This window comes from Schistocerca gregaria, chromosome 2, assembly GCF_023897955.1.
Source record: "Schistocerca gregaria isolate iqSchGreg1 chromosome 2, iqSchGreg1.2, whole genome shotgun sequence".
Classification (NCBI taxonomy): Eukaryota; Metazoa; Arthropoda; class Insecta; order Orthoptera; family Acrididae; genus Schistocerca; species Schistocerca gregaria.
Window position 1 is genome coordinate 400,045,036 of NC_064921.1, and position 25,712 is coordinate 400,070,747.

The window sequence follows — 25,712 nt, forward strand, 5'->3', positions numbered from 1 at the left end:
ATCTCTCAAAGCAACGCATTCTTCTTTAACTGTATTTCATTCCCCTATTCTTGTCAGTCGTTCTCTAATGCTCTCCCTGATGCTCTCTACACAACCTCTGGTTCTTTCAGTTTATCCAGGTTCCATCTCCTCAAATTCCCACCTTTTTCCAGTTTCTTCAGTTTTAATCTACAGGTCATAACCAATAGATTGTGGTCAGAGTCCACATCTGCCCCTGGAAATGTCTTACAATTTAAAACCTGGTTCCTAAATCTCTGTCTTACCATTATATAATCTGTCTGATACCCTCTAGTATCTCCAACCTTCTTTTATGTTTCTTGAACCAAGTGTTAGCTATGATTAAGTTATGCTCTGTGCAAAATTCTACCAGACGGCTTCCTCTTTCATTTCTTAGCCACAATCCGTATTCACCTACTATGTTTCCTTCTCTCCCTTTTCCTACTCTCGAATTCCAGTCACCCATTACTATTAAATTTTCATCTCCCTTCACTATATGAATAATTTCTTTTATCTCATCATGCATTTCATCAATCTCTTCGTTATCTGTGGAGTTAGTTGGCAAATAAACTTTTACTACTGTGGTAGACGTGGGCTTTGTACCTATCCTGGCCACTATAATGCTTTCACTATGCTGTTTGTAGTAGTTTACCTGCATTCCTATTCATTATTAAACCTACTCCTGTATTACCCCTATTGATTTTGTGTTTATAACCTTGTAGTTAACTGACCAGAAGTCTTGTTCCTCCTGCCACCGAACTTCACTAATTCCCACTTTATATAACTTTAACCTATCCATTTCACTTTTTAAATTTTCTAACCTACCTGCCCAATTAAGGGATCTGACATTCTACGCTCTGATCCGTAGAATGCCAGTTTTCTTTCTCCTGATAACAACATCCTCCTCAGTAGTCCCCGCCTGGAGATCTGAATGGGGGACTATTTTACCTCCAGAATATTCTACCCGAGAGGACGCCATCATCATTTAACCATACAGTAAGGGTGCATGCCCTCGGGAAAATTTATGGCTGTAGTTTCCTTTTGCTTTTAGCCATTTGCAGTACCAGCATAGCAAGGCCGTTTTGGTTAGTGTTAAAAGACCAGTTCAGTCAATCGTCCAGACTGTTGCCCCTGCATTTACTGAAAAGGCTGCTGCCCCTCTTCAGGAATCACACGTTTGTCTGGCCTCTCAACAGATACCCCACCTCTGTGATTGCACCTACGATACTGCTATCTGTATTGCTGAGGGACGCAAGCTGCCCCACCAACGACAAGGTCCATGGTTCATGTGGGGAAAGGGGGGGGGGGGGGTGTCAGTTGATATGTCAACTTTCAGATTTCTTTGACATAAATATTTGTCAAATATTTATGTCACAGAAATTTGATTGTGTAATAGGGAACTTCGTCTAACCTCGCCTGTCATCAAACAAATATGTTCAAATCTAGGGCCTTGTGGAAGATTTGATCATAAAAGTCGCTTGTCTTCTGTTCACTGCTGTGTGAAATGTTACCACTTCGAGCACTAGCATCACTGCAGTGTTATGTCACCAGTAGTGTGTTTGTAAACATGGCTGTGAAGCTTAATTTGTGTGTGCCATCAACTACAAAATTAATAGAAATGTATGAAGCTGATGAGGCACTTTACAACGTAAGGCACCCAAAAAAATGCGGAGGTCGTCAGTCTTGATATACTGACATGTAACGGACGATATAAAAAAGGAAATTAACGGCCTCCACTCAAGCTATTCTCACGAGAAAGCAAAAGTTCGTGAGTGGGGGCGCGTGTGGGCGCGCGCGCACGTAATATATTTTTGTACTCAGGATGCCCCACATTGTAAAGCGGTTCATTAGCTTAATACATTTCTATTAATTTGGTAGTTGTGGGACACAAAATGTAATTACTACTTTGATCTACAATCAAAATAGTTCCTAATGCACATAAAGTGCATTGAACGTTTGTTTACTTTCAGATACTGGTCCCCTAGTACTTTATAAAGCTTCACAAGTTTCAGGTATTATTTGGGCACTGTGGCATTAGAGTGCTGTACTGCAAGCTAAAATAACTCTCTCCTGTAGCAAGGAATCTGAATTTTACTGTGAGTCTGTCTTCTGCAGGTGTAGCAGTTCTTACGTGAGTATTGTGCTTTGTGATATGACAAGACACTTCACTGAGCAAATACTGAAATGTAAGACAAAACCCATGGCTTCACCCAGGTAGGTTTCTTTTTTTTCTCCCGCTTCTCTTCCAAATGCGCACACAGTGCTAGTGTGGTACATGGAACTGCACATAACAAGATGATGTTGCCAGCCATCTTGAACTTTGACAAAAACATGATGACAATGAAATACCCCTTTTTAGTACCATGTCAAATATTTTTGTCAAAGAAATTTGATGAATCTTTGACAAAGAAATATGATAGTGTAATACCAGCCTAAGATGACACTGTGGAAGACTTGGTGCTGGTTATTGTATTTATTACCAAGGGCCACAACTTGTCTAATTTCATCCTCCTCCTTTTCTGGTAAAGATGCTTCTGTATTTTGAATTTCTACGGCCTCTCTGTACACCCTAGCATAATAATGATTAGATCTTGATAAAACCATAGTACCAGAGAAACTAATTTGTTGGTTCTCAGGTCCCAGGGCTTGACCTGTTACTACAGATTTATCAGTTTTGTGCTTACACCTTAAGACTGGTGTTAATGCTTTTTTCATAGTCCCTGTGTTTACTTGACAACAGTACAAGGAATGTTATGTAATCATGCTGTGATAAATGGCATGCATAGATCCTTTGATGTGTTTAAATATTCACACAACTTTCTTGTCGGTTTAAACGCTGTGTCAGTACTGTGTCTGAGTGTTCTGTTGATGACATCTGTGATAGCTTTTTACAAATGGGCGGGATACTTTCTATTTAATTGGTACATTCCATTAGTAGTGCCAGATATTTTATAGTGTAGTACTCTATTTATCTCTCTTCACAGTTGCCGTTTCTCAAATGATCAAGCTCATACTCAAAGTATTTCTTTTCACAATTTTGGGCCTTAGTTGTAAATAAAGCGAACAGCTCTTCACCACATCAAGCTCAATAACATACGCTGCTGCTTCTCTGCAATCAGCAGCTGTCTGTCAGGAACTGGCTGTTGTGTAGATATGTATAAAGTGTTTGGTGTGCTGAGATTGTTAGAGATTGAAACTGCTTTCCGAGTTGTTGTAGTCCCACATGCTGTCACTAGCATTGGAAGACAAAGCAAAGGGCAGGGAATTATGCCTTGGACTGTGGCTTAATACCCACAAAACAAAAGTCACCGGTCCTTTTTTCTTCTTCTTTTTTTATCATGATGTACAGAGGATGATACACTTTGCCGAAACAGGCAGAAGATGTGATGATTTGGTGCTGCACATTTTGGCCATTTGATGGAGATAAACTCGTGCTACAGTGTTCTTCGACATACCAGTGATGTATAGAAGGGGGCACAAAAACAGTTACGTGAAAAATCTGTGAATACGCACATTTATTTGTATATTCAAGATGACTTTGGAACTTTCATTTGTATGAGACTGCTTGTACAAGATTCATTGTTGATTTGAAGGTTTAGATTCATATATTTTATTTGTCACATCACTTCTGCATAATCTTTTATTGATTGATATATTGTGAAGTTTCAAATATTCGCGAGTGCCACGATAAACTCATACTGTTACTGACAGTTACAGGATTTTTTTTTGAAACTCTTTGCCTTTAAATATGTCTGTTTGTGTCTGTGTATGGATGGGTGTGTGTGTGTGTGTGTGTGTGTGTGTGTGTTTTATTTTTTTGTGCCTGACTACCGGCACTTTCCCGCTTGGTAAGTCTTGGAATCTTTATTTTTAATATATTTTTCCCATGTGGAAGTTTCTTTCAAAAATATATTAAAAACAAAGATTCCAAGACTTACCAAGTGGGAAAGTGCCGGTAGACAGGCACACTAAAATAACACACAAACACACACACAAAATTTCTAGCATTCACAACCAACGGTTGCTTCTTGAGGAAAGAGGGAAGGAGAGGGAAACACGAAAGGATGTGGGTTTTAAGGGAGAGGGTAAGGAGTCATTCCAATCCCGGGAGCGGAAAGACTTGCCGTAGGGGGAAAAATGGACAGGTGTACACACACACACACACACACACACACACACACACACACACACACACACCTGCACATACACAGACACAAGCAGACATATTTAAAGGCAAAGAGTAAGGGCAGAGATGTCAGTCAAGGCGGAAGTACAGAGGCAAAGAAGTTGTTGAAAGACAGGTGAGGTATGAGCGGCGGCAACTTGAAATTAGCAGAGGTTGAGGCCTGGCGGATATCGAGAAGAGAGGATATACTGAAGGGCAAGTTCCCATCTCCGGAGTTCTGACAGGTTGGTGTTAGTGGGAAGTATCCAGATAACCCGGACGGTGTAACACTGTGCCAAGATGTGCTGGCCATGCACCAAAGCATGTTTAGCCACAGGGTGATCCTCATTACCAACAAACACTGTCTGCCTGTGTCCATTCATGCGAATGGACAGTTTGTTGCTGGTCATTCCCACATAGAAAGCTTCACAGTGTAGGCAGGTCAGTTGGTAAATCACGTGGGTGTTTTCACAGGTGGCTCTCCCTTTGCTCGTGTACAACTTCCGGGTTACAGGACTGGAGTAGGTGGTGGTGGGAGGGTGCATAGGACAGGTTTTACACTGGGGACGGTTACAAGGGTAGGGAAGGTGGTTTGGTGATTTCAAAGGGATGAACCAAGAGGTTACGAAGGTTAGGTGGACGGCGGAAAGACACTCTTGGTGGAGTGGGGAGGATTTCATGAAGGATGGATCTCATTTCGGGGCAGGATTTTAGGAAGTCGTATCCCTGCTGGGCAGCCACATTCAGAGTCTGATCCAGTCCCGGGAAGTATCCTGTCACAAGTGGGGCACTTTTGGGGTTCATCTGTGAGAGGTTCTGGGTTTGAGGGGATGAGGAAGTGGCTCTGGTTATTTGCTTCTGTACCAGGTTGGGAGGGTACTTGTGGGATGCGAAAGCTGTTTTCAGGTTGTTGGTGTAATGGTTCAGGGATTCAGGACTGGAGCAGATTCGTTTGCCACAAAGGCCTAGGCTGTAGGGAAGGGGCCGTTTGATATGGAATGGGTGGCAGCTGTCATAATGGAGGTACTGTTGCTTGTTGGTGGGTTTGATGTGGACGGATGTGTGAAACTGGCCATTGGACAGATGGAGGTCAACGTCAAGGAAAGTGGCATGGGATTTGGAGTAGGACCAGGTGAATCTGATGGAACCAAAGGAGTTGAGGTTGGAGAGGAAATTATGGAGTTTTTCTTCACTGTGAGTCCAGATCATGAAGATGTCATCAATAAATCTGTACACTCATCAACAAGAAGGGTAGTAGGAGTGATCTGCAAAACTACCATGCAATATCCTTGACATTGATTTGTTGTAGGATCTTCAAACATACTCTTGAGCTCAAACATAATGTGGTACCTTGAACAGAATGACCTCCTCCGTGGCAACCAGAATGCATTTCCAAATCATCGATCATGTGAAACTGAAATTGTGCTTTTTGCACTTGACATACAGAAAGCTTTGGATCAAGGCAGGCAGGTAGATGCAGTATTTCTTGATTTCCGAAAAGCATTTGATTCAGTACCACACTGGTGCTTATTCTCAGGTGACGATCGTGAGGGGAATGAAGTGAAAATAATGACTGGGTTGAGGACTGTTTGATAGTGAGGATACAGATGTTATTTTGGATGGAGAGTACATTGTCAGATGAAGAAGTATTTTCAGGTGTGTCCCAGGGAAGTGCATTGGTACCCTCACTGTTCATGTTGTATTTTATGTCCTTGCAGACAAAATTAATAGTAACCATCATTTACAGATGATGAAGTTATCTTTAATGAAATACTATGTGTAAGAAGCTGCATAAATATTCAGGCAGATCTCAATAAGATTTCAAAGTTGTGCAAAGATTGGCAACTCGCTTTAAATCTTTAGAAACATAAAATTGTGACCTTCACAAAACAGAACAAAATCTTAATATCCTAAATACCTGGGTTAATACTTTGTAGGGATATGAAATTTAGTGATCAGTTAGACTCGGTTGTGGGTGAAGCAGGTTATAGACTATGGTTTATTGTCAAAATATTGGTGAAGTGCAATGAACCTACAAAGGAGATTGCTTACAAATCATTCGTGTAATTTGTTCTAAATTACTGGACAAGAATGTAGGACCCCTACCAAATAGGACTAACAGGATGTTGAATGTGTACAGAGGAGAACAGCATGAAGATGACAGGTTTGTTTGATCCGTCGGAGAGAGGCCCAGAGATACTGAAGGATCTGAACAGGAAGACTCTTGAAGATAGACATAAACTATCATGAGAAAGTCTATTGACAAAGTTTCAAGAACTTTCTTTAAATGGTGATGGTAGAAATATACTAAAATCCCCTGGGCATCACTCACACAGGGATCATGAGGATAAGATTAGAATAATTACGGCATGCACAGAGGCATTCAATTATTCTTCCTGCCCTCCATATGTGAGTAGGATGGGAAGAAACCCTCATAGCTAGTAATGTGGGCTGTACCCTCTGTCATGTACCTCATGGTGGTTTGTAGAGTATCTGTAGATGTAGATGATGACATGAATAGGCTACATATAAATACAGTCTGTTATATTCTAGAGTAATGAGCCTGTTTGATTAGTGTACGTGTCAATTGCATTATTAATGAAGTATGCTTTGTAAATTGTAAACTTTGTATTATCACCATAGCATGTCACTGTTCTAGAATACACTAGGTAATCAGAAACATAAAGTCTGCAACAAAACATAAAACATTGAAGTAAACTTAAGAAACCATCATAAAGTTTTTCGATTGTTATCAATCCTTTTATTATGTTTATTTTTGTATGATGGATGTAGGAAAATAGTGCTTTAATAAGTTTTTTGGTTTCATTTGTACAGATACAGATTACTGTCAATGACATATCAGAAACACGAATGGATTTTGGGATGCTTCCAGAGAACTGTACAAAACATTTGCCTATAACAGTATACAATAGAGGAAATTTTGATGCACCAGTATGCATCGCTGTGGAGGAGGTATGATTGTGTGTTTGCCATTTATTAATTACAGTTTATATTCCTTTCCAGTCAGAATGCAACAAAATTAAACATAGTAATGTGCATTTTAAGTATAAATACCCACCCTTCATCCACCACATAATCAAGTTTTGGAAGAAATAATTCCTCACAAACTATGTTTTACTTATCTTGCATTCTTCCTTCCACCTCGTTGTCCAAAAGAAGAGTTTGTCATTTAATTATTGAAATACATTTCTTTGCCTTTTCCCTCATTTAGTAACATCAGAACACCTGTTTACAACTCTTCTACACAGAAATGAAACAAAATAACAAACATCCTCAAATAAAGACATAGTATGTTCCCAGGACAAAATCAAAACACAGAGTGAGGTGCAATTGGCCATATTTATAATTTTGTATTTCCTGCAAGAATTTTTGAGAAACAAACTTTTTAATTATAATAACTTTACAATTAGAACACTAATTTTTGACAATAGTACTCAATTTTAGGAACAAGAAAATTATCGTTACGGGAATACAGTATTGGCTATGCAAATCCCTTTTAATTAAAACTATGTTCTAGAATAAGAAACTTACTGTCATTAGCAATTTTTCGAAGAAAATATTTAGGAAAAAGAAAATTGTTCTTTCAGAATGGAGAAAAGGTGATTTCAGCATTAATACACACAACTTTTATTTCTGCAGCAGTAATGGAAATTCCTGGATGGAACAATACATAAAATTTTCCTTATTTCCTGTGTAGAATTTATATGCAACAGGCGCTTGGTAGACATTGTAATTTCATTCTATTTCTTTAAGCAAAATAATTTTTAATAAAACTAACTGTAATTTTACAATCAAGATACTGATAACTAAATACTGAATAATAAGTTAAATTTGAAACATCTAATAAAATTTCATCAGTTTTTGGGACTTACTGATTATAGGTTACATATTTAATACACAGTATAAAAGTAAAAGATAAGTGTTTTTCAGCTCATTACTTCTCTCTTTCATTTTAATTACTTCCTTTATTTTATGATCACTAATGTGATTACAAACACTTATTAGGCATGTGTCAAACATATGTGTTGTACTTAACTATAGCCTTAAAGACATGCATTTGTTTGTTACAACATATGCTGAATGAAGTAATTACATTTTTGTGATTACCTGTTTCATTTAATTCAGTGTTATAAGTTCTTTTTGAGTATTTTATTAAACATTGATACCAATGGAAATTTTCCTCTTGCCGCCCCCCCCCCCCCCCCCTCTCCTTTCAGATAATTTTCAAGCTTCATAAGATCAGCCATTTCAATCAAATAAAATCCTTGCCATGTTACATGCCTCCCACAATCGAAGATTGTGACTATTGATAATTTGTCAGTTGTAAGACAATATGTTGTTGTGGTCTTCAGTCCTGAGACTGGTTTGATGCAGCTCTCCATGCTACTCTATCCTGTGCAAGCTTCTTCATCTCCCAGTAAATACTGCAACCTACATCCTTCTGAATCTGCTTAGTGTATTCATCTCTTGATCTCCCTCTACGATTTTTACCCTCCACGCTGCCCTCCAATGCTAAATTAGTGATCCCTTGATGCCTCAAAACATGTCCTGTCAACCGATCCCTTCTTTTTGTCAAGTTGTGCCACAAACACCTCTTCTCCCCAATTCTTTTCAATACCTCCTCATTAGTTATGTGATCTACCCGTCTAATCTTCAGCATTCTTCTAAAGCACCACATTTCCAAAGCTTCTATTCTCTTCTTGTCCAAACTAGTTATCATCCATGTTTCACTTCCGTACATAGCTACACTCCATACAAATACTTTCAGAAACGATTTCCTGACACTTAAATCCATACTCAAATTTCTCTTCTTCAGAAACACTTTCCTTGCCATTGCCAGTCTACATTTTATATCCTCTCTACTTCGACCATCATCAGTTATTTTGCTCCCCAAATAGCAAAACTCCTTTATTACTTTAAGTGTCTCATTTCTAAATCTAATTCCTTCAGCATCACCCAATTTAATTTGACTGCATTCCATTATCCTCATTTTACTTTTGTTGATGTTCATCTTATATCCTCCTTTCAAGACACTGTCAATTCCGTTCAACTGCTCTTCCAAGACCTTTGCTGTCTCTGATAGAATTACAATGTCATAGGCGAACATCAAAGTTTTTATTTCTTCTCCATGTATTTTGATACCTACTCCGAATTTTTCTTTTGTTTCCTTTACTGCTTGTTCAATATACAGATTGAATAACATCGGGGAGAGGCTACTAACCTGTCTCATTCCCTTCCCAACCACTGCTTCCCTTTCATGCCCCTTGACTCTTACAACTGCCATCTGGTTTCTCTACAAATTGTAAATAGCCTTACGCTCCCTGTATTTTACCCCTGCCACCTTTAGAATTTGAAAGAAAGTATTCCAGTCAACATTGTCAAAAGCTTTCTCTAAGTCTACAAATGCTAGAAACATAGGTTTACCTTTTCTTAATCTTTCTTCTAAGATAAGTCGTAAGGTTAGTATTGCCTCACGTGTTCCAACATTTCTACGGAATCCAAACTGATCTTCCCCGAGTTCTGCTTCTACCAGTCTTTCCATTCGTGTGTAAGGAATTCGCGTTAGTATTTTGCAGCTGAAACTTATTAAACTGATAGTTCGGTAATTTTCACATCTGTCAGCACCTGCTTTTTTTGGGATTGGAATTATTATATTCTTCCTGAAGTCTGAGGGTATTTTGCCTGTCTCGTACATCTTACTAACCAGATGGTAGAGTTTTGTCATGTCTGGCTCTCCCAAGGCGGTCAGTAGTTCTAATGGAATGTTGTCTACTCCCGGGGCCTTGTTTCGACTCTGATCTTTCAGTGCCCAGTCAAACTCTTCACGCAGTATCTTATCTCCCATTTCGTCTTCATCTACATCCTCTTCCATTTCCATAATATTGTCCTCAAGTACATCGCCCATGTGTAAACCCTCTATATACTCCTTCCACCTTTCCGCCTTCCCTTCGTTGCTTAGAATTGGGTTTCCATCTGAGCTCTTGATATTCATACAAGTGGTTCTCTTCTCTCCAAAGGTCTCTTTAATTTTCCTGTAGGCAGTATTTATCTTACCCCTAGTGAGATAAGCCTCTACATCCTTACATTTGTCCTCTAGCCATCCCTGATTAGCCATTTTGCACTTCTTGTCGATCTCATTTTTGAGACGTTTGTATTCCTTTTTCCCTGCTTCGTTTACTGCGTTTTTATATTTCCTCCTTTCATCAATTAAATTCAGTATTTCTTCTGTTACCCAAGGATTTCTACTAGCCCTCGTCTTTTTACGTACTTGATCGCCTGCTGCCTTCACTACTTCATCCCTCAAAGCTACCCATTCTTCTTCTACTGTATTTCTTTCCCCCATTCCTGTCTATAGTTCTCTTATGCTCTCCCTGAAACACTCTACAACCTCTGGTTCTTTCTGTCTATCCAGGTCCCATCTCCTTAATTTAGCACCTTTTTGTAGTTTCTTCAGTTTTAATCTACAGTTCATAACCAATAGATTGTGGTCAGAGTCCACATCTGCCCCTGGAAATGTCTTACAATTTAAAACCTGGTTCCTAAATCTCTGTCTTAACATTATATAATCTATCTGAAATCTTTTATTATATCCAGGATTCTTCCATGTATACAACCTTCTTTTATGATTCTTGAACCAAGTATTAGCTATGATTAAGTTATGCTCTGTGGAAAATTCTACCAGACGGCTTCCTCCTTCATTTCTTCACCCCAATCCATATTCACCTACTATGTTTCCTTCTCTCCCTTTTCCTACTGACGAATTCCAGTCACCCATGACTATTAAATTTTCGTCTCCCTTCACTACCTGAATAATTTCTTTTATAAGACAATATATAGAGTAACAAAATTAATCTAAAATTATGATATGTATGATTACATTTGCAAATAGCTCATATTATAGTTCATTAGACATAGTTGTCAAATTAATCGATACAGCAATACATAAAAGTACTTACAGATACAAAATGAATATGCTTAATAATAATGAAAATAATCAATTTTTGCAATATAATGTGATTGGATAGGTAAAAAAACTACTCACCAAATGGCAGCAGGAGAATACACATGTAAAAAAGAAGTAAAAAAAAGAATGTGTGTGCAAGCTTTTGGAGCCTGTGGCCCCCCCCTTACAGCAGAAAGGTTGAAGGGGAAGAAAGAGGTGTGAAGGAAAAGGACTGGAGAGATTTAGGAAAAGGGGTAAAGTTCAGAAAAGTCACCCAGAACCCCAGTCCAGGGGCGACTTAGCAGAAAGACTCTTTGCTTCTCTTACGAATTGGTAAGTCTGCCCTGACCAAGGGTTCTGCGTAACTTTTCTGAACTCTACTCCTTTTCCTAAACCTCTCCAGTCCTTTTCCTTCCCCTTCAACCCTTGTGTGGCGGGAGGAGCCGTGTGTGTGTGTGTGTGTGTGTGTGTGTGTGTGTGTGTGTGTGTGTTTTTTCCTGTCCAGAGGAGGCATTGAGTGGCAGATAGGCACATGGAAGAATAATTTCTGGATAACATCAGTTATCAGACTAAGTCATTCGTCACACTCAGACAAAATATGCAGGCACACATACTCACATAGGCATAACTCACACAGGCATAACTCACACAGATGTCGCCACTGTCATCTCTGGACAGTAAGGGTTAGTGCATGGGGACAGCAGTGGCCAAGTGTGTGAATGTTTTGTGTACATCTGATAAAGGACTTACTTCATAACTGATATTAGTCAGCAGTTTTTCTTTGGCGTGCCTGTATGCCACTCAGTGCCTCCTCTATGCAGCGAGTAGCAATTATCCATTTCATATTGTAGTTAATCTGTCAGATTTACCATTGTTTACTTACAGATACAATTTTACACGATATTCACTCAAGAAATATACTACATTATAAGAGCTTTTTTTTTTTTTTTTTTTTTTTTTTTTTTTTTTTTTTTTTTTTTTTTTTTTTTGTGGTTCATTTCCAGCTCTAATCCAGTATTTTTTTAGATTTAGGTCACATTTCCAATTCAAGATTTTATTTATTTGTTTCACACTCATATAATGTGGAGTTTTTTCATGCAGTTTGTTGGTGGGTAACCTATAACTTAACCTACATTTAGTATCCTACTAATGTAAAAAGGAAGTGTTCTTGAAAAGTTGTGGGTTTATCTTAATGAAAATAAGGGTCTCACATGTATTTATGTTTGGAAAGGTCATCAGAGTTAGATTTTCAAATAAAATATTTTATGTTGTTTCCTTTAATTCCCACCATTGCTTGGATGACCTGTTTGAATAGTGTAAAAGCTTTGAGTAGATAAATTTTCTCAGACTCTCATAAACTTATAGCATACCTTTAGTCTGAAACAATGTGTGCATAATACAGGATATAGTTTTTTACAGGTAAATCAGTGGTATTACTTTAGATGTTAATGTGACAAACATGGCTATTTAATTGACTCAGTGCGCTGTCTGCATGATTACTCCGCAACATGTTTTTATTTACATTTGCTCCAAGGAATTACACATTGTTCACAGTGTCCAGTTTTTTTGTCCATAAACTCATTTCGTTACACAATGCATGTGGTGAAATGAACAATTTATGATCTTACGGAGCTTAGTTTCTAGAATGTTCAATTGAAGACTGCAAATGACACCCCCCCCCCCCCCCTCACCCCTCCAAAAAAAAAAGCAAAACACACACACACACACACACACACACACACACACACACACACCCCGTCTCTCTCTCTCTCTCTCTCTCTCTCTCTCTCTCTCTCTCTCTCTCTCTCTCACACACACACACACACACACACACACACACACACACACACACACACACTCTCTCACTTCCAATCATTGTGCTCTGTGGATCACACCATGAATAATAAACTTCTCGTTTTTGTTCACGCACCACTATCTAAGTCTGATGTGCAGGGAGAAGACCTCTGTTAAGAGTAAGGGACACTGATGAATGGCAGTAAATCCCAATAGGTGATGTTGATATCAAAGTAAGACAAATCCTTATTAAGTGAGAAACTTCTGATATGCTACCAGAAATGCAGAGACCACATACTGCTGAGAAAGAACAAAATGTTCATTCTTAAAAGATTTTTCCAGAAGAGTGCCTTTGAAGAAAACAAAATGATCTTTAATATGATGCACTGCCATGCCAATATCGCTACTTACCTCATCACAATAAAACATTTCACTGGAAGAACAAATATTATGTTCATGAAATGTGTGTTCCACGGAAGGTTTTTTTTTAAAGGGAGCCGAAAATTATAAGATGAGAGTGTAACAAGTTAAACTGAAAAAGGAAATGACCATCAGCTAGTGTGTGACTGGGGAAACTGCATCACCATAGTGCTCTGAATGCCATCACTGGTAAATACTTACAGTTTGTCAGTAAGAAAGCACATTGACAACCCACTGCTGCTTGAAACATTGAAGTGATTTTCAGCTTAGGAAAGACTGGAAACTAGTATTCTATGACTGAAACATTGATACCAAATTGTGACTTTACAAAAGTCAGAACATGCAATACGCTGTCAGCCATAAGAGTTACATGGTGCTCCCAAGTATTGTTTCCATAAACTGATTTCTGAGAATTGCTTCTGATTGGTCATGTGAAGACTCTCAGTATCAATATTGAAATTGTGATTCTAGTTGGTGGTTTTGCTCTTCCACAATTGATATTCACTACCATGTAAATGGTCTATAGTATTTGAATTGTACTTGAACCATTTACTTCTTATATTTAACTGGAGAGATACAGCAATCATACTGATTAAATCAGAAACTGAAACAGCTGATTTTCAAATGCTATACGTGTGAAACAACTGATTACCAGAAAACTGAAGTTTGAAAAGGCTAGAAAAATATATTCAGGCCTCAACATGTAGGCTCGGCAGTGAAGATCAGCTGCTGTCACTCAGTTTTCATGTTCCACGTTGCATGTAAATATAGTGATTGGTTGACTTAGAGATCTCCAAATTGTGTGCCGTGCTGTGCCGCAAAAGTGGCAAAAATAACATTACATTCAACACCTTCTATATCAATAACAGATACAGAAAGCACAAATAAAAATCCATTTATTTAGTTACAGTAGAAGAATGGGAGAGCTGACATTCTCCCCTCGACCACCAGTTTCATTGTTCTCAGTGTAATAATGTGGCGATTAAGTTCATTTTGAAACTTTATTGTTCTCATCACTCTGAAAGCCATTTATTTTAATGAACTTCAATAAGTGAGCCATAACTCAAAATGCAGAGGCCACATCACAGAGTGACAGATGTACGAGGATTTGAAAATATCATAAATATGATGACAGTTAACTTTTGTAAGGATTTGCCAAATGATGTACAATTGTGAAATTTAAAATGATCCTTGTTATTTAGAGAAAAGCTAATTGTACTGGCTGCTGTAGATTTAGTGAAAGTTACAATTGGCGAGTTGATGGAGAAACATCTTTCAGATCTACCTTTGTGTCAAACACCATCAGTCATAGTATTCAGCAAATGGTGGAGAATCTCACTACACAATAAACTGGTTATGTATGTACAAGAACATGTATGTAAAAGTGAGGCTACAGACAATAATGATGCTCCCTTAATGTCTTGTGTATGGTTTTTGGACAGTAACTCTACTGTGGAGCACATTTTATTTTTTAGACACTTGTGGAGCATTGTAGATTCTTATTTGAACACACTCAAGGTTTAACTTAGCTGATGAAATATGTCAAAAGATTTCATAATGTGTAAGTTAAGCAAAAAGACTGGACAGCCCAATGTGTGGGAAATTCTGTGCAGAGAAACCATAAGCCTGGTGAATGGTATGGGTGTCAAAACACCACCACCCTTTTTTGTGCAGTGCTGTCACTCTGTGCTGGTGCCACACCACAGATGAGCTTGGCCCATGGAGTAGCACTGTGGACAACAAAGTATTACTGGCTCAGTAAATTTCTATACACTGTGTAAAATGTAAATTTGAAATAAAGCTCAGGCGCTACAGTTTTGCCTGATGCCCCCTATCACAGCTGCTGATCTTTACACTCTACTGTGTGTGGCGCACTGTATATACTGTACATGTTTATTATATGTAGTTGTTGCAACTGTATTGTCAGATTTGAACACAACAGTCCTTAAAATGTGCTATCGCAAAATCTTTGTTCTATTTCTATGTGACGTCTCTGCCATAGCACATCATCTGCATGAAAAGTATATTTCTAGCACTTCGCAAAATGCTTCCACCACTACCTGCACTCCAGTCATTGAACGGCAAGTTCCCCTCTCCACACGGCCAGTAGGTGAGCTCATTTTACACGTGTTAGTGTGGTGTGGTGGCTGGGCTGGCTGATGGGTGACTTAACAAGTCGCCAGCCAATAAGAGTTCCCTAGCCGGAAATGGACAGTGTTTCCTTGATTATGACAGAGCATATTCTTCGAGACTCAGTGTTTGAGTTTAAAAAGTTGACAATTGATATTGTTGATGAATACAGTACATAGGAAAAACATGCAAAAAGATGAGAATGCGGGGCACAAGAAAAGGTGGTGGCAGGGCCCCTTCATCACATATTGGCTTGGTCTGGAACACTTTGTGTCGATTATATTGTTTTTTCATTACTGCTGCAACCTAACAGTAGTTATATCATAACAGCATGGTAAAGCTAAAAGTTGAAAGTTGTGTTGGCAACACCAATCATGGATTACATTGGCATTTCCTCTCTTACGTCTCCCGTCTCCACAATGGCCTAAAATATCCCCTTAACCCTGCCACCACCCATATTATGAACCATTTGTCTTTTGTGTCACTCTTAACTCATTCAGTCACATCGAATGTCAATAGGATGAAGTCAAGCGAGACGTCAAGTAAGAAATTAGAATAGAGAGAAACCTTACAAGGAAGAAATGTAAAATCAGGGAATTTTTAACATTGATGTTATGAGTTTTTCACAGAGGCTAAGTGCTTACGGTGTAGAAGTGGGAAAAATGTAATGAACAGAAGGGAGCAATACATATCTTTGTTAAATTATTGCCACTCATGGTGGCTCTCTAGTAGTATTACCTGATATGTTTCAGTTATGGCAAGAAATGTACACTCTTCTCGAGTAAGAAAAATATGAACATGCTACACAATGGGAGTTTTTAAGCAGAATACATATATAGAATATCTTTGAAAATCCAACCAAATGTATTTCCTTGCAGGGACTACGTACAATTCTAATATTAACTGAAAAGGTTTTAGCTTTCAGAAAAATTAAAACTGCGGGAAAGAAAAATGAAGATGGTGCAAGTAATTATTTTCTCTTGTAGCACTAGTTTGTAGTCTCCAGCGAAGTTTCTTTGGCTTGCAGTGTAAAATCTTTTTTATGAAGGTCACCTTTCATAGCTTATCTAGTGGTTCAAAAACTAGCCAAGCTGATGATCAACAAATTGTCATAGATTCATGACTTATTTTGTACTGAATCTCAATCTCAATTTACTTCTTTTGTGGGGGAAAAAATCTTATTCATTTACTTTGTGACAGTACATTCCAGACAAAATTTGGCAGCCTGGAACTCCACATTTTTTGGTTATTAGTAAAAGATGAATATGTGCTGCTTAGTGGCAAAGTTCAATGAACAGTAAGTCTATTTGCAATGTCCTGTTTATGTGAAACTGAGTTTCTGGTGGTTACTGTAATAAAGGGAAATATTGTGCAAAAACTAATGTAGAAAATGAAGTGAAGGTAGCTGCAGCCAGCTTTATTCAGTTTTGACAAGTTGTGTACTGTACAATAAGCTTGTCTATTCCATCAACCATATTAGTGATAAATCTATTCAGAAAATTGCTTGTGAACTGGAATTACATATTTCATTTAATTCATATTTCATTTTTATATTAACCTAACTCACCAAGCTACACATTTCAACTGTTTTAGATAGAACAAAGTTTTGCCTTAAAAAACTTACTAAATTCTGTTATATTAAGGGAACTAGGAACCAAAAATTTGTAGGAACCACCAGGTTGTCTGAATATCATGGGGAGTGCCTACAGTTGTCCACAAACAGTCTGCTCCCTTTTTATTTCAGTAGATGATTGTTGGGGTAAGGTTGTTGTTGTTGTTGTTGGTGGTGGTGGTGGTGGTTTGGGTTCCAGAAATGTCACTGAAACAATTTAACACTTATCCTTAAAATTTAATTTTCTGCTGCTATACATTTAATTACATTGTAATGTGACAATCAAGTGTTCCTTTCAGAGAACAGCAATGAATAATAGTGTGAGATTTGCAATGTAAACTGAAAAATAACACATGAAAACAAATCATCCACTTTTCTGTAAAATATAACTTTACATACTGCTTGTCTGCCCTTTCCTCATTTAATATGGCATCATCATGAATTTTCTTTTGCCTACAGTGTTGTAATCTTCCAGTATTCTCCATCACAACAAATACAGATGATGATATGGATACCTGTGAGTCAGGCGGTTGCATGTCTTCAACTTGCATCTTAAGAGCTAACAGTGAACAGATTGTCATTATCATCTTTAAGGCACCATCTTTACAACAAATAGCAGGTAGGTCAGCAAAACATGACACTAGAGTGAGTTTATTACTCATACATGTGTGATTAACTTCCACTGACATTGAAGGCATTTTTCATTCGTGTTGTTAGGAACAAAACTTTTTAATTGAAATAAATGGTTGTAGCTCTGTAAATGGTTGTAGCACTGTCATAAGTTGCATTATCACCCGCAGCATGCTGCAAGTTTATTGTCAGTAACATATTTGTTGTTTTAATCGATTGCAACTCAAATACATGTGCTTTGAACAAATATTATCAAAACTTTTGAAGAAACTTTACTTGTAATATCTTCCATCATTTGAGGTGAAGAATAAAATAATTTCTTTAGTTTATTACTGTTTGAGCCTAAATATTTAGTCATAAATTTTGACGACATAGTCTACAGATAGCTGTGACCTGCTGTTATATTTACATTAAAATGAACAGTTGAGATTGCAATATTGTTTATTTATTAATATTAAATTATTAAAATATTGTGATCTTGGCTGTTCATTTTAACGCAAATATTTGGTGCCCAGTATATACAGGGTAGTCATAAAGTAATATGCATGTATGTTTATTATCTGTCTCTCTCTCTCTCTCTCTCTCTCTCTCTCTCTCTCTCTCTCTATATATATATATATATATATATATATATATATAAAGATTCCAAGACTTACCAAGCGGGAAAGCGCCGGCAGACAGGCACATGAACAAAACACACAAACACACACACAGAATTATGAGCTTTCGCAACTGGCAGTTGCTTCGTCAGGAAAGAGGGAAGGAGAGGGAAAAATGAAAGGATGTGGGTTTTAAGGGAGAGGGTAAGGAGTCATTCCAATCCCGGGAGCGGAAAGACTTCCCTTAGGGGAAAAAAAGGACAGGTGTACACTCGCGCACACACACACACACCCACACACATATCCATCCGCACATACACAGACACAAGATATGAGATGTCAGTCGAGGCGGAAGTACAGAGACAAAGAAGTTGTTGAAAGACAGGTGAGGTATGAGCGGCGGCAACTTGAAATTAGCGGAGGTTGAGGCCTGGCGGATATAGAGTAGAGAAGATATACTGAAGGGCGAGTTTCCATCTGCGGAGTTTGGATAGGTTGGTGTTGGTGGGAAGTATCCAGATAACTCGGATGGTGTAACACTGTGCCAAGATGTGCTGGCCGTGCACCAAGGCATGTTTAGCCACAGGGTGATCCCCATTACCAACAAACACTGTCTGCCTGTGTCCATTCATGCGAATGGACAGTTTGTTGCTGGTCATTCCCACATAGAAAGCATGACAGTGTAGGCAGGTCAGTTGGTAAATCAGGTGGGTGCTTTCACAGGTGGCTCTCCCTTTGATCATGTACACCTTCCGGGTTACAGGACTGGAGTAGGTGGTGGTGGGAGGGTGCATAGGACAGGTTTTACACCGGGGGCCGTTGCAAGGGTAGGAGCCAGAGGGTAGGGAAGGTTGTTTGGGGATTTCATAGGGATTAACCAAGATGTTACGAAGGTTAGGTGGACGGCGGAAAGACACTCTTGGTAGAGTGGGGAGGATTTCATGAAGGATGGATCTCATTTCAGGGCAGGATTTTAGGAAGTCGTATCCCTGCTGGAGAGCCACATTCAAGGTCTGATCCAGTCCCGGGAAGTACTCTGTCACAAGTGGGGCACTTTTGAGGTTCTGCTGTGAGAGGTTCTGGGTTTGTGTGTGTTTGTGTGTTTTGTTCATGTGCCTGTCTGCCGGCGCTTTCCTGCTTGGTAAGTCTTGGAATCTTTGTTTTTAATATATTTTTCCCATGTGGAAGCTTCAACAGAAAGAAACTTCCACATGGGAAAAATATATTAAAAACAAAGATTCCAAGACTTACCAAGCGGGAAAGCGCCGGCAGACAGGCACATGAACAAAACACACAAACACACACACAGAATTACGAGCTTTCGCAACTGGCAGTTGCTTCGTCAGGAAAGAGGGAAGGAGAGGGAAAAATGAAAGGATGTGGGTTTTAAGGGAGAGGGTAAGGAGTCATTCCAATCCCGGGAGCGGAAAGACTTCCCTTAGGGGAAAAAAAAAGGACAGGTGTACACTCGCGCGCACACACACACACACACACACACACACACACACACACACACACACACACACACACACACATATCCATCCGCACATACACAGACACAAGCAGACATATTTAAAGGCCTGTCTGCTTGTGTCTGTGTATGTGCGGATGGATATGTGTGTGTGTGTGTGTGCGCGAGTGTACACCTGTCCTTTTTTTTTTTCCCCTAAGGGAAGTCTTTCTGCTCCCGGGATTGGAATGACTCCTTACCCTCTCCCTTAAAACCCACATCCTTTCATTTTTCCCTCTCCTTCCCTCTTTCCTGACGAAGCAACTGCCAGTTGCGAAAGCTCGTAATTCTGTGTGTGTGTTTGTGTGTTTTGTTCATGTGCCTGTCTGCCGGCGCTTTCCCGCTTGGTAAGTCTTGGAATCTTTGTTTTTAATATATATATATATATATATATATATATATATATATATATATATATATATATATAGAGAGAGAGAGAGAGAGAGAGAGAGAGAGAGAGAGATAATAAACATACATGCATATTACTTTATGACTACCCTGTATATACTGGGCACCAAATATTTGCGTTAAAATGAACAGCCAAGATCACAATATTTTAATAATTTAATATTAATAAAGAAACAATATTGCAATCTCAACTGTTCATTTTAATGTAAATATAACAGCAGGTCACAGCTCTCTGTAGACTATGTCGTCAAAATTTATGACTAAATATTTAGGCTCAAACAGTAACAAACTAAAGAAATTATTTTATTTTGGGGTTCTTCTGTGAGAGGTTCTGGGTTTGAGGGGATGAGGAAGTGGCTCTGGTTATCTGCTTCTGTACCAGGTCGGGAGGGTAGTTGAGGGATGCGGAAGCTGTTTCCAGGTTGTTAGTGTAATGGTCGAGGGATTCAGGACTGGAGCAGATTCGTTTGCCATGAAGGCCTAGGCTGTAGGGAAGGGACCATTTGATATGGAATGGGTGGCAGCTGTCATAATGGAGGTACTGTTGCTTGTTGGTGGGTTTGATGTGGACGGATGTGTGAAGTTGGCCATTGGACAGATGTAGGTCTACGTCAAGGAAAGTGGCATGGGATTTGGAGTATGACCGGCTGCTTCGTCAGGAAAGAGGGAAGGAAAAGGAAAGATGAAAGGATGTGTTTTTTAAGGGAGAGGGTAAGGAGTCATTTCAATCCCGGGAACGGAAAGACTTACCTTAGGGGAATTAGGGGAAAAAAGGATAGGTATATGCTCGCGCGCGCACACACACACACACACACACACACACACACAGATATATATATATATATATATATATATATATATATATATATATATATATATATATATATATGACGATGTAAATAAAACAGAAAGAAACTTCCACATGGGAAAAATATATTAAAAACAAAGATCCCAAGACTTACAAAGCGGGAAAGCGCCGGCAGACAGGCACATGAACAAAACACACAAACACACACACAGAATTACGAGCTTTCGCAACTGGCAGTTGCTTCGTCAGGAAAGAGGGAGGGAGAGAGAAAAATGAAAGGATGTGGGTTTTAAGGGAGAGGGTAAGGAGTCATTCCAATCCCGGGAGCGGAAAGACTTCCCTTAGGGGAAAAAAAGGACAGGTGTACACTCGCGCACACACACACACACACACATATCCATCCGCACATACACAGACACAAGCAGACATATTTCTGGACTGTTCATTTATTAAATTAATACTTTCTTTAGTCAGTCACTTTGTTGTTGCTACATATTCATTAGTGTCATATGGGACAGAGCCATATTGGCTAATGCAGTGCAGATGTAACATGTCTCCTTGGTGTAATATGGGACTCTCCCCCTCCCCCTCTTGACCCTTCCTCCCCTTTCATGCATGCATAACCCAGACGGTGCATCCAACATGAAGGCCCCCTAAATCCAAAGAAAGATTTAAAATAAAATGTGTGTGTCCGTGTCCGTGTCTGCACACGCAAGCACATTTCTAGTACTATGTACCTATTTGCCCATAATTTTTGTCTTTGATTAACTTGTATTATGTACAATTACGAAGTTAACACATTTGTACAAATAGGATACCATTCAAGTATTCCATTTTAATTGTACACTTAATATTTTATTTAAACAATGACAGGAAATGTTTTATATTGCCATTCAATATTGACCACCCTGGGCATAAACGGCATAATTGAAAGCATCATAAGCATCATCAGATGTTCACCAATTTTTGTTTTGTTAAATTATAAAGAAAATACTAGTGTGCAATTTAGAAAAGTCAGACCTTATGTCCACAAAAATGTTATTTTTTCCCAATAGTATTAAATTTTATTATAGTAATAGTCACACTATATATCACAATATATCACTAGAAGGGGACAAACAATAGCTACCAATATAGGTAAACATGACCCGCCAGGCTAGCAGAGAGTACTAATGCGCTGCTTCCTGGACTTGGGTAGGCATGCCAGCCACGGATCGAATCCTCCCAGTGGATTAACGACGACAGCCGATGTGCCGGGCAGCCTGGATGTGGTTTTTAGGTGGTTTCCCACATCTTGCTAGGTGAATACCAGGCTGGTCCCCCTGTACCACCTCAGTTACACGGCTCGCAGACATCCGACCACTTTCACGCTATTCCATGGATTACACTTGACGCAAACAGTTGGGATACAGTAATTCTGTCCCCGGGGGGTACGGGGTGGCAGCAGGAAGGGCATCCGGCCACCCCTGAAACATTAACATGCCAAATCAGATTAACAATGTCTGACCCTGCGTAACTGCAGGATGAGGCTCAAGCGACAGATAGATAGATAGATAGATAGATAGATAGATAGATAGAACTATAGCAGCAAATTCAATTATAGAAATTGTTTGAGCACATGAAAGAAAGAAGCGTACGTACCACTCTGTTCTAATTCTTAGCATCTTAACAGATGATGTTAATGCTGAGTACAAGAGAAGACTTTCATAGAGAAATAATAATATATTTTCTGTCAGCCTGTGAAATAGGTTGAAAAAGTGTTGGTATAAGTTTATATATGTGGCAGGGTCATTCAATAAAAGTTGCAAGAAGAACTACCGTATATTATGGACTTAAAAGGTGCACCTTAATTTTAAAGTAATTTTTAAAAACAATAAAATTTAAGTAACCGAACTGTCATTCACAATCCCCGAAAATCGTCACTTGAACTTCCTCCACCTCCCCCTCCCCCTCCCCCTCCCCCTCCCCCTCCCCCCCTGCTTCTTCTTCATCTTCTTCTTGTTCATCTTCTTCTTCTTCGTCATCGTCATGTCATCATCATTGTCCTCATTATGTATAAGATGGTCTTCACCGCCATAGAGAAAGATAGATCAATAATGTCTTCTCTCACTCTAGACCATTACTGTTTTATCCACTAACATACTTGTGTAATTATATGTCATTTTAATGCTCCCTTTGGCTTGAATTCATGTTGAGTTTCATCTGTCATCCATTTGTTCCATTCCTCTCTCATATACACTTCAAGCGGTGTACTTATCGAGACATCAAGAGGTTGAAATCATGAAGTCGGTCCTCCCAGAATAACAGCTAGCTCTGTAGTTTCCTGTATCAATTTCTCTTTCATAGAATTTTTGAAATGACTACTAAACTGGTCTAGCACAAAAAGAGAACTCCTCTTCAGTAAAGCAATTTTTTTTCTTCCTGTTGTTGTAGTGATCTTCCGTTGAGAGACAGGTTTGATGCAGCTCTCCATGCTACTCTATCCTGTGCAAGGTTCTCCAGCCCAGTAACTTCTGCAACCTACCTCCTTCTGAAGCTGCTTAGTGTATTCATCCCTTGGTCTCCCTCTACGATGATTACCCTCCACGCTTCCCTCCAATACTAAACTGGTGACCCCTTGATGTCTCAGAACGTGTCCTACCAACTGATCCCTCCCTCTAGTCAACTTGTGCCACAAATTCCTCTACTCCCCAATTCTTTTTCCTACACTTCATTAATTGATATTTTCTTATCAGCCCTGTCTATCCAACCCTTGTGAAGTATGCGAACACCACCACCACCTCGCAGTGTTTCAGAAGGTTTTGGCATTGTTTTGTGTTGAAAATGATTGTTGGATTAGGTTTAGTACCATCTACACAACATCAAAGGGCAACAGCATAGTGCATCTATTCATGTCCACTTCTTTTTGTAGTTATAAATAAAATACAAAGAAACTTCCACATGGGAAAAATATATTAAAAACAAATATTCCAAGACTTACCAAGCGGGAAAGCGCCGGCAGACAGGCACATGAACAAAACACACAAACACACACACAGAATTACTAGCTTTCGCAACCGATGGTTGCTTCTTCAGGAAGGAGAGGGAAAGACGAAAGGATGTGGGTTTTAAGGGAGAGGGTAAGGAGTCATTCCAATCCCGGGATCGGAAAGACTTCCCTTAGGGGGAAAAAAGGACAGGTGTACACTCACTCACACGCGCACACACACACACACACACACACACACACACACACACACACACACACATATCCATCCGCACATACACAGACACAAGCAGACATAGAACACAAGCAGAAATATGTCTGCTTGTGTGTGTGTGTGTGTGTGTGTGTGTGTGTGTGTGTGTGTGTGTGTGTGTGTGTGTGTGTGTGTGTGTGTGTGCGTGCGGCGCGCGCGCGCGCGCGCGCGCGCGCGCGCGCGCGCGAGTGTACACCTGTCCTTTTTTTCCCCTAAGGGAAGTCTTTCCGCTCCCGGGATTGGAATGACTCCTTACCCTCTCCCTTAAAACCCACATCCTTTCGTCTTTCCCTCTCCTTCTTCAGCGAAAGCTAGTAATTCTGTGTGTGTGTTTGTGTGTGTTTTGTTCATGTGCCTGTCTGCCGGCGCTTTCCCGCTTGGTAAGTCTTGGAATCTTTGTTTTTAATATCTTTTTGTAGTTACAGTTTTAACTCCTTTCATGACAACAGTTCTGTTATTTGGCACATCCATATTCACTATCTGGCTTAGTTTCACACTGATTTTCTTTCGATGTTGAATAATCAAGCAATGGGAAGATAATATTTTCTCTTTATACTCTCATGGCATTTTGTGAGATATTTTGGTTTTGGTTAACATGCTATGTCCATGATGCTTCATAAACCTGTAGCACTTACCAACTCTGTCATTAAAGCCTGTTTGTTTCCACTATTGTGCTAGCTTACGAGCATGTATTTGAATTGTTTTTGTATTAATTCCAATGCTATTTTGATGGTGTCCTTGAATCCATTTCAATACATCATCTTCTAGTTTTGGCCATTTTGCATTCAGTCATCTATTTGCACATTTAGTCGTCCTCATTTTTTTAGTTCTTCTTTACTAGCCCGTCAATCACAAATGGTATTTTTCTGTTGGCAAAGGGTTCGGCTGCTCTGTTTCCATGTTGTTCTGCATATGTCGCTGTTGTTGTTGTTGCTGCTGCTGCTGTTGTTGTTGTTGCTGCTGTTGTTTTTGTTGTTGTGACCTTCAGTCCAGAGACAGATTTGAAGCAGCTGTCCATGCTACTCTAACCTATGCAAGCTTCTTCATCTCCCACTACCTACTGCAACCTACATTCTTCTGAATCTGCTTAGTGTATTCATCTCTTGGCCTCCATCTGTGATGTTTGCCCTGCACGCTTCCCTCCAATTCTAAATTGGTGATCCCTCGATGCCTCAGAACATGTCCTACCAATTGATCCCTTCATCTAGTCAAGTTGTGCCACAAATTTCTCCTCTCCCCAATTCTATTCAATACCTCCTCATTAGTTATGTGGTCTACCCATCTAATCTTCAATGTTCTTCTGTAGCACCACATTTTGAAAGCTTGTATTCTCTTTTTGTCTAAACTATTTATCGCCCATGTTTCACTTCCATACATGGCTACACTCAACACAAATACGTTCAGAAATGACTTCCTGACATTTAATTCTATACTCG

General features: G+C 39.2%; 1 protein-coding gene across 1 annotated transcript in view; it reads left to right on the forward strand.

Annotated features, from left to right (window-relative positions):
- The window catches only part of LOC126322302 (uncharacterized), a 255,496-nt gene that overhangs the window by 147,318 nt on the left and 82,466 nt on the right, over positions 1-25,712 (forward strand). The window contains exons 12-13 of the mRNA XM_049994279.1: positions 6,998-7,135; positions 17,542-17,701. Coding sequence (XP_049850236.1) covers positions 6,998-7,135; positions 17,542-17,701 — 298 coding nt within the window. The remainder of the gene's footprint in view (positions 1-6,997; positions 7,136-17,541; positions 17,702-25,712) is intronic.